The following is a 14,258-nucleotide window of genomic DNA, read 5'->3' on the forward strand; positions in this document are numbered from 1 at the left end:
GCCAATTTTTAAGCCAGAGGGCGCGCCTGGCCGCATTAGCAAACCCTGCTGCTCTGGCGGATAGCCTGATAGAGTCAGCCGAGGCATCAGCTAGGAAAGCCGCAGCCCCTCTCATTACGGGTAGTGTGTCCAGTATTGAGTCCCGGGAAGTTTTCCCCTTTAATTGTCCCTCTAGTTGGTTCAGCCAAATCATCAGGGAGCGTGAAGTACATGCTGCCGCTACCGCCGGCTTCAGGCCTCCTCCCGCTGCCTCCCAGGTACCTTTAAGAAAGGCATCTGCCTTTTTGTCCATCGGGTCTTTTAGGACCCCCATGTCCTCGAACGGGAGGGAAAATTTTTTAGAGGCCTTAGCGATTGCTACATCTAGTTTGGGGGCCTTCTCCCAAAAGGAGCAGGATTCTTCCTCGAAGGGGTATTTTCTTTTAGGTGTTAAAAGAGCCTTTTTCATAGGCTTCTTCCATTCCTTTTTAATTAAGGCTGCTATTGTTTCGTTAAGAGGGAAAGCTCTTCTCTTTTTTTGTTCCAGGCCTCCAAACATTATGTCTTGTACCGTTTTTTTGGGGTGGGAGTCTACCAGACCCATGGTACTTCTTACGGCTTTTATGAGGCCATCAGTATCCTCTAGAGGGAAACAGTTATGTCTCCCCGAGGAAGAAGTAGATGATGAAGATGAGGTGGAGGAGTTAACGGACACCGAACTCTCACTATCACTTCCTGATTTTGAAACGGGAGATGGGGACCTGAGTCTGGCTTTCTTCCTTCTTTTCCCACTTTTTAGTGATCTGAAGGTGTCCTCTACTTGATCTTTAATCAGGCTCTTAAGGTCTGTTGCAAACCCAGGAAGGTTTTCGGATAAAGTTTGCTGAATGCAAGTATTGCATAGTCTCTTATCCCATGTAGGTGGAAGATCCTCTCTACAGATGGCGCAACTTTTGTGCTTAGTTTTACATACGCTTTTCTTCCCCTATAAGAGACAAATAATAATCTTACTGTCTCTGACATTCACGAAGATCCACTTACCACCTCCAGGACCCATAAATACCAGTTGGGGATTTTCTGCCTCTGGCTTCTTCCCCGACGCCGTACTGGACTCCTTACTGTGCTGGGACCTTTGGCTTTCTTTGCTGGTGTCCTGGTGCCCTTTCTGCTGTCGCCTTTTTTGCTGCTGCGGCGATGCTACAGGTGGAGGTGACTCGGGCTGAGGTGATGTCGGGTCGCTCATACTGCTGCTGGTCTGCGGATGCTGAGCTGACGCTGCGGCACTACTGCTCATGAGGCTCTTTTGCTTATTACAGCAGAGCCACTGGGAGGATGTGCATCTCCATATTTAAATTCTCCCGCCGCTTCACGCAGCCCGCGGGGAGGAGCGCCGAACTCTCCAAGCAATTAGCTCGGCGCTCACTGCCGGCGCCTGCGCAGATCGCTCTAGCGTCCAAGCGGCGCCCCGTCGGCGCCTGCGCAGACCGCGCTCAGCTCGAGCGGCGCTTTCCGGCGCCTGCGCAGATCGCTTCTAGTGAGCGGCGCCTGGCGCCTGCGCAGGCCGTGCTTAGCGCTTGAGCGTCATCCTGACAGCGCCTGCGCAGACCGCGCTCCGATCTCGCGGGACCAGCCTGGATCCCGGGCATGTGCCGATTTCCAAGATGGCGCCCGGGAAGCAGTTATGGCGCTGCTGACCGGCGCCCCCGGTCCTATGCAGCCCTTGTAGCGCGCCTCTGCACGCCCGATGGCGGTGCAGCGTGCAGTCTCATGCTTACTCAGGGAGGGTCGCGCTGCACCTCCCACAACCACAGAGGGACCCCCCTGGATGTTGTTGCTGCTGCATCTTACCTAGGGGAGGTGACCGCGACTCCTTATCACCTCCCCCGCACACCCTGTTGCCCCTGGCTCCCAGCGGTGGCGCTTCGGGTCACCACCCTAGCCGAGGCAGAGGGACCCCAGCTGCCTTGAATCGGACTGGTTGGCCCCGGAATTCCAACGTCGACTGGTAAGTCCGTAGGTCTCCCATCAAGGACAGGAAACCAACTGATGCAGGAGAGTGGTACCGCCTTTTTTATCCATAGGTTTCCTGTCCTTGGTGGGCGGATCCCCTCTCTCCGTGGTGCCGTCATGGGCGATCAGAGAAAATATATACTGAATAGTGATGAGCGAATCTACTCGTTGCTCGGGTGACCTCCGAGTATTTGTTATTGCTAACAAATGTTAATCCCTAACAAACAGGCATTCCTCACATGTATTCAGCGTATCAGGAAGCTGTAAATCATGCAACTGAGGCGATGAAAACTATATCTCCGAGCAATAACAAATACTCGGAGGTCACCAGAGCGTGCTCGGGAAAACCTGAGCAACGAGTACACTCGCTCATCACTAATACTGAATTATCGATCAAAAGTGCTAAACAGCAAAGTGAGTGGTTTGGACAGGTGACGAGGGAGGAAGTTGGTAGTCAAGAAAGATTTCCTTTAAAGGGAACCTGTCACCCCCAAAATCGAAGATGAGCTAAGCCCACCGGCATCAGGAGCTTATCTACAGCATTCTGTAATGCTGTAGATAAGCCCCCGATGTATCCTGAAAGAGGAGAAAAAGAGGTTAGATTATACTCACCTGGGGGGCGGTCCGATCCGATGGGCGTTGCGGTCCGGGGACTCCCATCTTCTTACGATGACGTCCTCTTCTTGTCTTCACGCTGCGGCTCCGGCGCGGGTGTACTTTGTCCTGTTGAGGGCAGAGCAAAGTACTGCAGTGCGCAGGCGCCGGGAAAGGTCAGAGAGGCCCAGCACCTGCACACTGCAGTACTTTGCTCTGCTCTCAACAGGGCAGACAAAGTACGCCTGCGCCAGAGCGTGAAGACAAGAAGAGGACGTCATCCTATGAAGATAGGAGGCCCCGGTCCGCGACACCCATCGGACCGGACCACAGCGTGAAGCCGCAGCCCCTGGGTGAGCATAATATAACCTCTTTTTCTCATCTTTCAGGATACATTGGGGGCTTAGCTAGTCTTCGATTTTGGGGGCGACAGGTTCCCTTTAAAGGGAATCGGTCACCCCATTTTTGGCCTATAAGCTGTGGCCACCGCCATCAGGGGCTTATCTACAGCATTCTGTAACTCAGAACATAGCATGAATGTCTTGCATGAGCCGATCTTAGTCTATATAACAAAACTGCCACATTGCCTTCCTCTGGTCAGCAGTTAATTAATAAACTGAAGGATACATAGAAGTCACATGCTTATGATCCTTTCCAGCTAATTATATACATATTACATTCTTGGTGTATCAAAAAAGATATTTTCAGTTTGTGAATTTCAGGTTTGCTTACCTGCAGGTACTTTAAATTTTTGTGGCAGCATAGACTTACGAGTAGGAGTACCACTTCCACTTTTTTCTTGGCTTTTTCCAGCTGATACGATTGTGGTGTTTGTTACATTCTTCTACATATATTAAATGAAAAACAAACAAACAAAAAAACCACTGTAAAAATGCAACTAGGAAACATACAGGAATGATGAGCTGACTAATTTGTTGCAAAAGTAGGATTTGTAAAATCCAATTCACATGTTGCACAAACTGCTTTATTCACTCGAAATGACAAATTTTGACTCAGAACTGTCGCCGCAAGGTAAACAGACATGCTGCGTTCTAAAAAGACACGACACATGTCCGGAAAGGCAGGGCCGCCGGATGCGTGTTCGCACGAATAGTGGAGACGGGATTTCATAAAATCCCCTCCACTATGCTGTAACATCTGGACGCTGCGGATTGAACGCTGCGGCTGTATGCAGCGTTCAATCCGCAGCTAATCCGGATGTAATCCGGCACTTGGAAACATACCCTAACAGTTCCCTCTTGCCAGGACTGGGAGGTGGGTGAAGAGTATACCCCGCCAAGGATGTGCGGCACTGAGACGGCTAGCGCCAAGTGTGACAGACATACTGCCCTTGCTGGCTAGCATAAATTCTAAACCTGAGGTACTCTCCACAGCTTGTAGAGTTCAATCTGACCTCAGAATGATGGCCCTGCATTTCCTCATTCTAGCTTTAGACTTGTGCAGGGCAGTCATTCTGAGGTCAGATAGCTTTTGTGCACTCCGATTGGTGCGATCGACATCCAATCAGAGCTGGCCATTGTGACTCTGCCATTGCTAGGCTCCATCCTATGATTGGTGTTGTTACAGCACCAGTCATAGCCTGGACATCAGTGTTTCAGGCAAATTTCATTCATTGGATGCAGGTCCTAGAAAGCTGAAGAACATTACAACTGATATCAGTGATTCGATGTCTTATTAGGGTAAGTTCACATAGGGCGTTTTTGCTGCTTTTTTTTTGCAGCAAAACCTGATCTTCTTGGCAGGAAAGAAGCTACGTCAAAAACGCAGGTTTAGGTGCGTTTTTTTTTCTCTTTGTCCATGCTAATGTCCTTGAATATTCAGCAGCAAAAACGCAGCAAATAATGATACCTACGTTTTTGCTGCGTTTATTTCAACACCCATTGAAGTCAATAGGTGAGAAATGCTGAAAAAAGTGTGATGCAGTGACCCCTGTTGCAGCTAGGGGGCGCTGTGTGTGCATGGAGGCGTATCTGTGGTTATAATGATGGTGAAAAAGTGACTGGCAGAATTGTAAAGGGCCGATGTGTGTCGCAGAGGGAGTCTGCACAGTAAGACTGATGTAATGTTGTTGTTCTGGGACCTGTAGTCCTACAAGTGCTTTTATAGTTATGAAGAGAGGCTTATTGGACTAGTTTGAGAGCTGGGTGGGTTGAACTAGGGGCACACACACCACCCATCTATGGGAGTGGTTACAACTACATAATGTGACCATGGTGTGGTCACATGGTGGTATAGTGGTCTCTGTAATGGAGAATGTGTAGATCCTGGACGGCTTGTGTGTTGGGAGGTCCTGTGCGTGAACTGGATCCCTGAATAGCGCACTGGGAGGCCATGGATCTGAAGACTGGTGTGTTGGGAGATACTGGACGTAGGATCAGATCCCTGATAAACGCATTTAGAGACTTGTGTGTTGGACGGTTGCAGGTGGGGACGGACGTCCTGAGCAGCACACGCAGTGGCTTGTGTTGGAAGTACTGGGGGTAGGACTTCCTGAACATCACGACCTGTGTTGGAAGTCCTTGGAGTAGGATTCCTGAAGAGCACATGGAGAGGCGTGGATGCAGAGTCTGCGACGACACTGCACTGGGGGAGCTACAGCCCGTCTGAGGATCTAGACTGTCAAGTGGCCTAGTGAGCAAGGTATTGTCCGGGATGGTGATTCCAGGTCGGCAGCTTCCCTGAGAGAGAGAGGCATCAGCGTGTGGAGCAGGAGCTCCTGGAAGGCAACCCAGAGTATGGGGAACTGTGTGCACTGACAGGGGGTCAGTTATTGAACTGTGCGGTCATCCATGGTAACTGGACGGAGTAAGGTCCAGCATGTTTATAGACTGCAACCTAATGTCGTGTGTTGGTGCCTGTTGTGCTCCATGGACATTAATGAACTGTTCGGCGTGCAGTCGGCCACGGTAACTGGACAAAGTGGTCCGGTGTGTTTACTGACTGCGCTTCAAAGCCGTATATGAAGTATCAGAGCTAAAATGTATATAAAATGAACTGTGTGCTAGGTTTCTGATGTGCAACATGGCCTGCGGTGCGGTTTATGATGCCTAAATAAACCGCATGAACTGTTTTTGTGAGGAAAAACGTGCCAGTGTGACTGAGTCCCGTTGCTAAGCGAGTGTCCCCCAACACATGCAGTAAGCGCTATCTTACAGCAGCAAAAACGCTGAAAGAAGTGACGTGCGCTATGTCCAGAAAACGCAGCAAAGCACAAAATCCTAATCACACAAAAAAACAATGTGTGTGCATGAGATTTATGAAATCTCATAGGCTTTGCCGGTACTGTAAAAAGCAGCTGAAAATTAGCATAAAAAAGCAGCAAAAAATCCCTGTGTGAACTTACCCTACTGAGAAATCACCATTTTTTTATATGCAGATCAGTGTCCAGCTCAAAGATATCAGCTCATTTGCGTATCTTTATGACCTTTTAAACGGCTTGATCCTGACACAGTCAGGCAAAAAGTATGGCTGTGACTGAGTAAATTAAAAATTGACAAAGCTCCTGGCCCAGACAGTATTCACCCATGGATTTTGATGGAGTTGAACTCCATAATTGACAGACCACTGTATCATCTTTTACCCATTTCACAGGGTTGGTGACAAGATTGGAGGGTGGCTGACATGGTTTTAATTATGGTCTGGAAAGTATTTTGAAATCAGTGGTGCCAAACGTTTTGAAGACGTTTGTATTAAATTCATTTGTGGTTGGGTTTGAGAGCAAAGTATCAGTCTTTGCTTATGGCAAAACAATGTAGGATAATAACGAAGCTGAACAATATAGAATATTATGGAATGATCTAGATAACATGTCTGCATGGGCAAACACACGGCAGATGAGGTTTAAATGTTAATAAGTGTAGATTAATGCACCTAGTACACAGTAATCATATAGCTGCATATGCTTTAAAAAAGGGAAGTTGTCACAAGGTTTTCCCAATATAAACTAGGCCAGCAACTTTACTACTTTTATAGCAGTCTATTATGCTGTATACAAGTCCTACACGCCCTCTGCATAGTCCAAAATGCCTTTATTATCCCCCCATATATAACCAACAAAATAAAGTCACTCTGTAGCGCTATAGCATGCAAACATTAAAGTTGAATTGCTTTAGTGCACTAGAAAATATTAGCGCATAAATTTGCTAATCAATGTTTACCTTATTGCGGTTCCTGTAATGCAATTCAAATTTCATATATTTCATGTTTGCATGCTATAGTGCTACAGAGTGTCACTTTATAAATGGAGATTGCTACGCTCGGTAAGCACCTGTACACACCTGATTTCTGTTTGGAAGTGATGGTCAGTGTTCTGATTATTTTATTTATTATCCTCCCATACAGCGCAGTCTGGTCTGATGGCCGATGGTCTTACTTTGGTGCCTCCTCTTCTCACAAGCACCGTCCTACTGCCCTGCTTCATGTGGATGACATGTCCTACATCATTCGCACAGTGTCCCCAATCCCACTGCTGGGTAAGCGTACTTTGCTCTGCCCTCGATAGGGCAGAGTGAAGTACTTTAACGCGCATGCGCGGAGAGAGGCCGAAGACCAACAATGACCCAGAAGTACAGCTGGCGCACGTGCACTAAAGGGCTTTGCTCTGCCCTCAGCAGGACAGAGGAAAGTACACCAGCACAGGAGTGGACACCGTGGATGATGTAGGATGTGTCAAAAGAAGCAAGGCGGGAGGAGGCACAAAGTAAGACCAGCAATGCCATGAGAACGGACTGAAGTATGGGGGGAAATAATACAGGCATTTTGGGCTATGCATAGGGCGTGTGGGATTTATATACAGCATACTAGATGGCTATTAAAGAGAGGCAGTAAAGGTGGTGGCCGCAGTTTATATTGGGAGAACCTTATGACAGTTTCTCTTTAGCGCTGCTGAATAATTGTGGGTCCAGACTTATAGCACATAAAGAATGGTGGTTTATTCAATGCATTTCAAAGTCCAAGCGATTTCCTCATCAGGAAATACCACACAAATACAGAGCTCGCAGATTATATCCACATTAACCCGTCCATTCATCTACAGCATGGTCACTTGCTGACCCGTGGAACTGCTGCAGCGGATAAGGCTACTTTCACACTAGCGTCTTTTGTCCTCTGTCGCTATGCGTCGTTTTGGAGAAAAAAAAGCATCCTGCAAAAGTGCTTGCAGGATGCGTTTTTTCTCCATTGACTTGCATTAGCGATGGATTGCCACACGTGGCATCCGTCGTGTTTTGGCGGACCGTCAGCACAAAAAAATGCTACATGTAACTTTTTTTGTGCGACGTGTCCGCCATTTCCGACCGCGCATGTGCGGGCGGAACTCCGTCCCCTCCTCCCCGGACCTTACAATGGGGCAGCGGATGCATTGAAAAACGGCATCCGCTGCCCCCGTTGTGCGGCGCTTTCAACGCTAGCATCGTTGCGTCGGCACGTCGCATTGCACGACGCTAGTGTGAAAGTAGCCTAACTTTATATGCTTTATCAAAAGCTCCATCTGGTGAGTAGAATTTGATTATATCAATTCAATTTGCATTGGATAGGACCCTATTTGCGCTGATCTCTCCAACAGCATTCCTTCTCTTTTAAATAAAAATATACTAATAAGGATTATTGAGCAGGAAAGGGACTTTGTTACAAGTAAGCCAAGAAGCAGTTTTCAACATTAGACAGCAGCTGCCAAAGATTAAGCTTTCAGGTTGTATTAGAGAGAAAAAAAAAAAAGAAAAAAAAAGAAGGATGAAATCTTGTGATCCCACTGTATTATCACCCTCTATAAAATTACTTGTAAGGCCACATCTAGAACATGAGATCCTTTTTGGGTTCCAAATTGTAATAAAAATATGTGAACCTTAAGGCTTCCTTTACACTTGCCGTTTTTGCGGCCCCAATAGATTTTTATGGGGCCGCAAAAACGGGCACTAAAAATTTGTCGGAGCGCCGTTCGCCGTATTTACGGCCGTGAAAAAATATTGAGTCTGCTTGATATTTTTCACGGCTTATGGACACAGCCCCCATTGAAATCAATGGGGCCGCAAAAACAACGGACGTTTGCCCAGTGTGTTGATTTTACGATACACCGAGAAGACCGTATTTGCGGGAACGCTGTATTTTTCCTAGGGCCTGCAGAGACACGAGATGGACCTATTCCAAACCAGAAAAAAACGGCGATTCAAGAAGACCATTGCCAGAAAATTACGGCAATACGGCCCGCAAAAAACACGGCAAGTATAAAAGAAGCCCAAGAGTCAAACAGAGAGCAACAGGAAAAGAAAAGAACTGGGTTACTAGTGCATTCCATCTTCTTAGTATCTGGCTGATAAATCTAGTTATACATTATATGACTGGTTGGCCAGAAGACTAGAGAAAATGTCTGCAACTACGCAAGTTTTTTTTTCTATAAAACAGACAAAATGAAAAGTATTAGGGCATGTTCATAAAGATGCTGTAACGTCAGAAAAATCTGATGTTAAATTTGACAATCTAGGACCGACCCTCATTCAATGGGCTGAATGTACCGTATGTTTTCTAATCTTAAATCTGTGGCTGTATGAAAAAGTAATGTGAATTTCCATTGAACACAATTATTGTTAGAAGTTCCCAAAGTATTTCAAATAGCGGCACCAGTGTTTAATTTGTTCAGTCCCTTTGTACGGAGGAGGTAAGCCATACAATAGAGCTTTGGTCAGCCTATAAGCCTGGATTATCGGTGCTCTGCATGTATCAACATGCAATCTTCAGCATATAAGAAAAGTATGCGGCACTCACCATAGCAGGTAGTAGAGAAGTCCTTTATTGCATGACTTTCATCTTAGTTGGCCGGGTGCAATTATTGTTAGTTTGCGCTTAGTATTTCAACATGGAGTGAAATAAATGTGTACAAAAGGTATCCTTATGTGCCATCGATTGCTAAATATCTGGTCCGCGTTGAGCAGTAATTTATCATTCAATAATGTACTTGAGATTAGGTGAATCCACAGCGTAACAATTGTATTTCCATGATGATACTAGGTTTACTCTAGCAGTAAAATTAAATAAGAGTATTTTTCAATTAACCCCTTCGTGAAAGAGCCAATTTGGTACTTCGTGACCAAGTCAATTACTACAATTCTGACAATTGTCGCTTTATGTGGTAATGGCTCTGGAACGCTTCAACGGATCCCACTGATTCGGAGATTGTTTTTTCGTGACATATTGTACTTCATGTTAGTGGCATATTGTACTTCATGTTAGTGGTAAAATTTATTCGATATAACTTGCATTTATTTATGAAAAAAAAACAAAAACGGAAATTTGGCAAAAGTTTTGAAAATTTTGCAATTTTCTGAATTTTATTTTTCTACCCTTAAATCAGAGATATGTCACACAATAGTTAATAAATAACATTCCCCACATGTCTACTCTACATCAGCACAATTTTGGAATTTATTTTTTTTTGTTAGCAAGTTATAAGTTAAAAGTTGACCACCAATTTCTCATTTTTCCAACAAAATTTACAAAACCATTTATTTTTTTTTAGGGACCACATCACATTTGAAGTAAGTTTGGGGGGTCAATACAACAGAAAATACCCCAAAGTGACATCATTCTAAAAAAAAACGACACCCATCAAGGTGCACAAAACCACATTTAAGAAGTTTATTAACCCTTTAGGTGCTTCACGAGAACTAAAGCAAACTGGAAGAAAAAAAAAATGAACATTTTACCTTTTTTCTCAAATTTTTCTTTGGAACAACTTTTTTAAAATTTTTCATAAGGGTATCAGGTGCAAATGGACGAAAAAATTTGTTGTGCAATTTTTGCTGAGTACGCCGATACCCCCATATTTGGGATAAAGTCATTGTTTGGGTGCACAGCAGGGCTCAGAATGGAGGGAGCACAATTTGACTTTTGAATGCAAAATTGGCTGGAATCAATGGCGGGCGCCATGTCGTGTTTGGAAACCCACTGATGTACCTAAACAGTGGAAACCCCCCAATTCTAAATCCACCTTCAACACACCCCAACGGAAATAAATACATTTATTTTATTATTTTTACCTAACTAAGGGGGGTGATAAAGGGGGGTTTGATTTACTATTCTTTTTAATTTGATCACTGTGATAGGGTCATCATATGCAATGTTCCAGTCAGCGTATGAAAAAAGGGATCTCATAATTTCCTGTCAAGCAGGAGAAATCTGTGCAAGAGCCATGGGTCAGCAAACATTCTTTCAATTATTTTTTAACCCCTTCACCCCCAAGGGTGGTTTGCACGTTAATGACCGGGCCAATTTTTACAATTCTGACCACTGTCCCTTTATGAGGCTATAACTCTGGAACGCTTTGACGGATCTTGGCGATTCTGACATTGTTTTCTCATGACATATTGTACTTCATGTTAGTGGTAAAATTTCTTTGATATAACTTGCGTTTATTTGTGAAAAAAATGGAAATTTGGCAAAAATTTTGAAAATTTTGCAATTTTCCAACTTTGAATTTTTATGCCCTTAAATCACAGACATATGTCACGCAAAATACTTAATAAGTAACATTTCCCACATGTCTACTTTACATCAGTACAATTTTGGAACCAAAATTTTTTTTTGTGACGGAGTTATAAGGGTTAAAAGTTGACCAGCAATTTCTCATTTTTACAACACCATTTTTTTTTAGGGACCACATCTCATTTGAAGTCATTTTGAGGGGTCTATATGATAGAAAATACTCAAGTGTGACACCATTCTAAAAACTGCACCCCTCAAGGTGCTCAAAACCACATTCAAGAAGTTTATTAACCCTTCAGGTGTTTCACAGGAATTTTTGGAATGTTTAAATAAAATGAACATTTAACTTTTTTTCACACAAAATTTATTTCAGCTCCAATTTGTTTTATTTTACCAAGGGTAACAGGAGAAAATGGACCCCCAAAGTTGTTGTACAATTTGTCCTGAGTACGCTGATACCCCATATGTGGGGGTAAACCACTGTTTGGGCGTATGGCAGAGCTCGGAAGGAAAGGAGCGCCATTTGACTTTTCAATGCAAAATTGACTGGAATTGAGATGGGACGCCATGTTGCGTTTGGAGAGCTCCTGATGTGCCTAAACATTGAAACTCCCTACAAGTGACACCATTTTGGAAAGTAGACCCCCTAAGGAACTTATCTAGATGTGTGGTGAGCACTTTGACCCACCAAGTGCTTCACAGAAGTTTATAATGCAGAGCCGTAAAAATAAAAAATCATATTTTTTCATAAAAATGATCTTTTTGCCCCCAATTTTTTATTTTCCCAAGGGTAAGAGAAGAAATTGGACCCCAAAAAATGTTGTGCAATTTGTCCTGAGTACGCTGATACCCCATATGTGGGTGTAAACCATTGTTTGGGCGCATGGCAGAGCTTGGAAGGGAAGGAGCGCCATTTGACTTTTCAATGCAAAATTGACTGGAATTGAGATGGGACGCCATGTTGCGTTTGGAGAGCCCCTGATGTGCCTAAACATTGAAACTCCCTACAAGTGACACCATTTTGGAAAGTAGACCCCCTAAGGAACTTATCTAGATGTGTTTTGAGAGCTTTGAACCCCCAAGTGTTTCACTACAGATTATAACGCAGAGCCGTGAAAATAATTTTTTTTTTTTCCTCAAAAATGATTTTTTAGCCCCCAGCTTTGTATTTTTACAAGGGTAACAGAATAAATTGGACCCCAAAATTTGTTGTCCAATTTGTCCTGAGTACGCTGATACCCCATATGTGGGGGGGAACCACTGTTTGGGCGCATGACAGAGCTCGGAAGGGAAGGAGCGCCATTTGGAATGCAGACTTAAATGGATTGGTCAGCAGCCGTCACGTTGCATTTGCAGAGCCCCTGATGTACCCAAACAGTACAAACCCCCCACAAGTGACCCCATATTGGAAACTAGACCTCCCAAGGAACTTATCTAGATGTGTTTTGAGAACTTTGAACCCCCAAGTGTTTCACTAAAGTTTATAGCGCAAATCCGTGAAAATAAAAATTCTTTTTTTTTTCACAAAAATGATTTTTTAGCCCCCAGTTTTGTATTTTCACAAGGGTAACAGGATAAATTGGACCCCAAAAGTTGTTGTCCAATTTGTCCTGAGTACGCTGATACCCCATATGTGGGGGGGAACCACTGTTTGGGTGCATGACAGAGCTCGGAAGGGAAGGAGCGCCATTTGGAATGCAGCCTTAAATGGATTGGTCTGCAGGCGTCACGTTGCATTTGCAGAGCCCCTGATGTACCCAAACAGTACAAACCCCCCACAAGTGACCCCATATTGGAAACTAGACCTCCCAAGGAACTTATCTAGATGTGTTGTGAGAACTTTGAACCCCCAAGTGTTTCACTACAGTTTATAACGCAGAGCCGTGAAAATAAAACATCTTTTTTTTCCCACAAAAATGATTTTTAGCCCCCCAAATTTTTATTTTCCTAAGGATAACAAGAGAGCTTGGACCCCAGAAGTTGTTGTTCAATTTGTCCCGAGTACGCTGATAACACATATGTTGGGGTAAACCCCTTTTTGGGCGCACGGGAGAGCTCGGAAGGGAAGGAGCACTGTTTTACTTTTTCAACGCAGAATTGGCTGGAATTGAGATTGGACGCCATGTCGCGCTTGGAGAGCCCCTGATGTGCCTGGACAGTGGAAACTCCCCAATTCTACCTGAAACCCTAACCCAAACACACCCCTAACCCTAATCCCAACGGTAACCCTAACCACACCCCTAGCCCTGACACACCCATAATTCTAATCCCAACCCTAATCCAAACGTAAATGTAATCCAAACCCTAACCCTAACTTTAGCCCCAACCCTAACTTTAGCCCCAACCCTAACTTTAGCCCCAACCCTAACTTTAGCCCCAACCCTAACTTTAGCCCCAACCCTAGCCCTAACCCTAACCCTACCCCTAACCCTAAACGTGACTGAAATACGTGGCACTGAAATACGTGGCACTGAAATACGTGGCACTGAAATACGTGGCACTGAAATACGTGGCACTGAAACACGTGCAACTGAAATACGTGGTACTAAAATATGTGGCACTGAAATACGTGATACGTGGCACTGAAATACGTGGCACTGAAATACGTGGCACTGAAATACGTGGCACTTAAATATGTGATACGTGGCACTTAAATACGTGGCACTGAAACACGTGGCACTGAAATACGTGATACGTGGCACTGAAATACGTGGCACTGAAATACGTGGCACTGAAATACGTGGCACTGAAATACGTGGCACTGAAATACGTGGCACTGAAATACGTGGCACTTAAATACGTGGCACTTAAATATGTGATACGTGGCACTTAAATACGTGGCACTGAAATACATGGCACTGAAATACGTGGCACTGAAATACGTGGCACTGAAATACGTGGCACTGAAATACGTGGCACTTAAATACGTGGCACTGAAATATGTGATACGTGGCACTTAAATACGTGGCACTGAAACACGTGGCACTGAAATACGTGATACGTGGCACTGAAATACGTGGCACTGAAATACGTGGCACTGAAATACGTGGCACTGAAATACGTGGCACTGAAACACGTGGCACTGAAATACGTGGCACTGAAATATGTGGCACTGAAATACGTGATACGTGGCACTGAAATACGTGATACGTGGCACTGAAATACGTGGCACTGAAATA

General features: G+C 44.7%; 1 protein-coding gene across 2 annotated transcripts in view; it reads right to left on the reverse strand.

The window, feature by feature from the left end:
* Window positions 1–14,258, reverse strand: part of HAUS8 (HAUS augmin like complex subunit 8) — a 181,877-nt gene that overhangs the window by 70,468 nt on the left and 97,151 nt on the right. For both annotated transcript variants that reach the window (XM_077253241.1, XM_077253251.1), the window contains exon 4: window positions 3,316–3,427. In XM_077253241.1, the coding sequence (XP_077109356.1) occupies window positions 3,316–3,427 (112 nt within the window). The remainder of the gene's footprint in view (window positions 1–3,315; window positions 3,428–14,258) is intronic.

This window comes from Ranitomeya variabilis, chromosome 1 (genome assembly GCF_051348905.1).
Source record: "Ranitomeya variabilis isolate aRanVar5 chromosome 1, aRanVar5.hap1, whole genome shotgun sequence".
NCBI lineage: Eukaryota > Metazoa > Chordata > Amphibia > Anura > Dendrobatidae > Ranitomeya > Ranitomeya variabilis.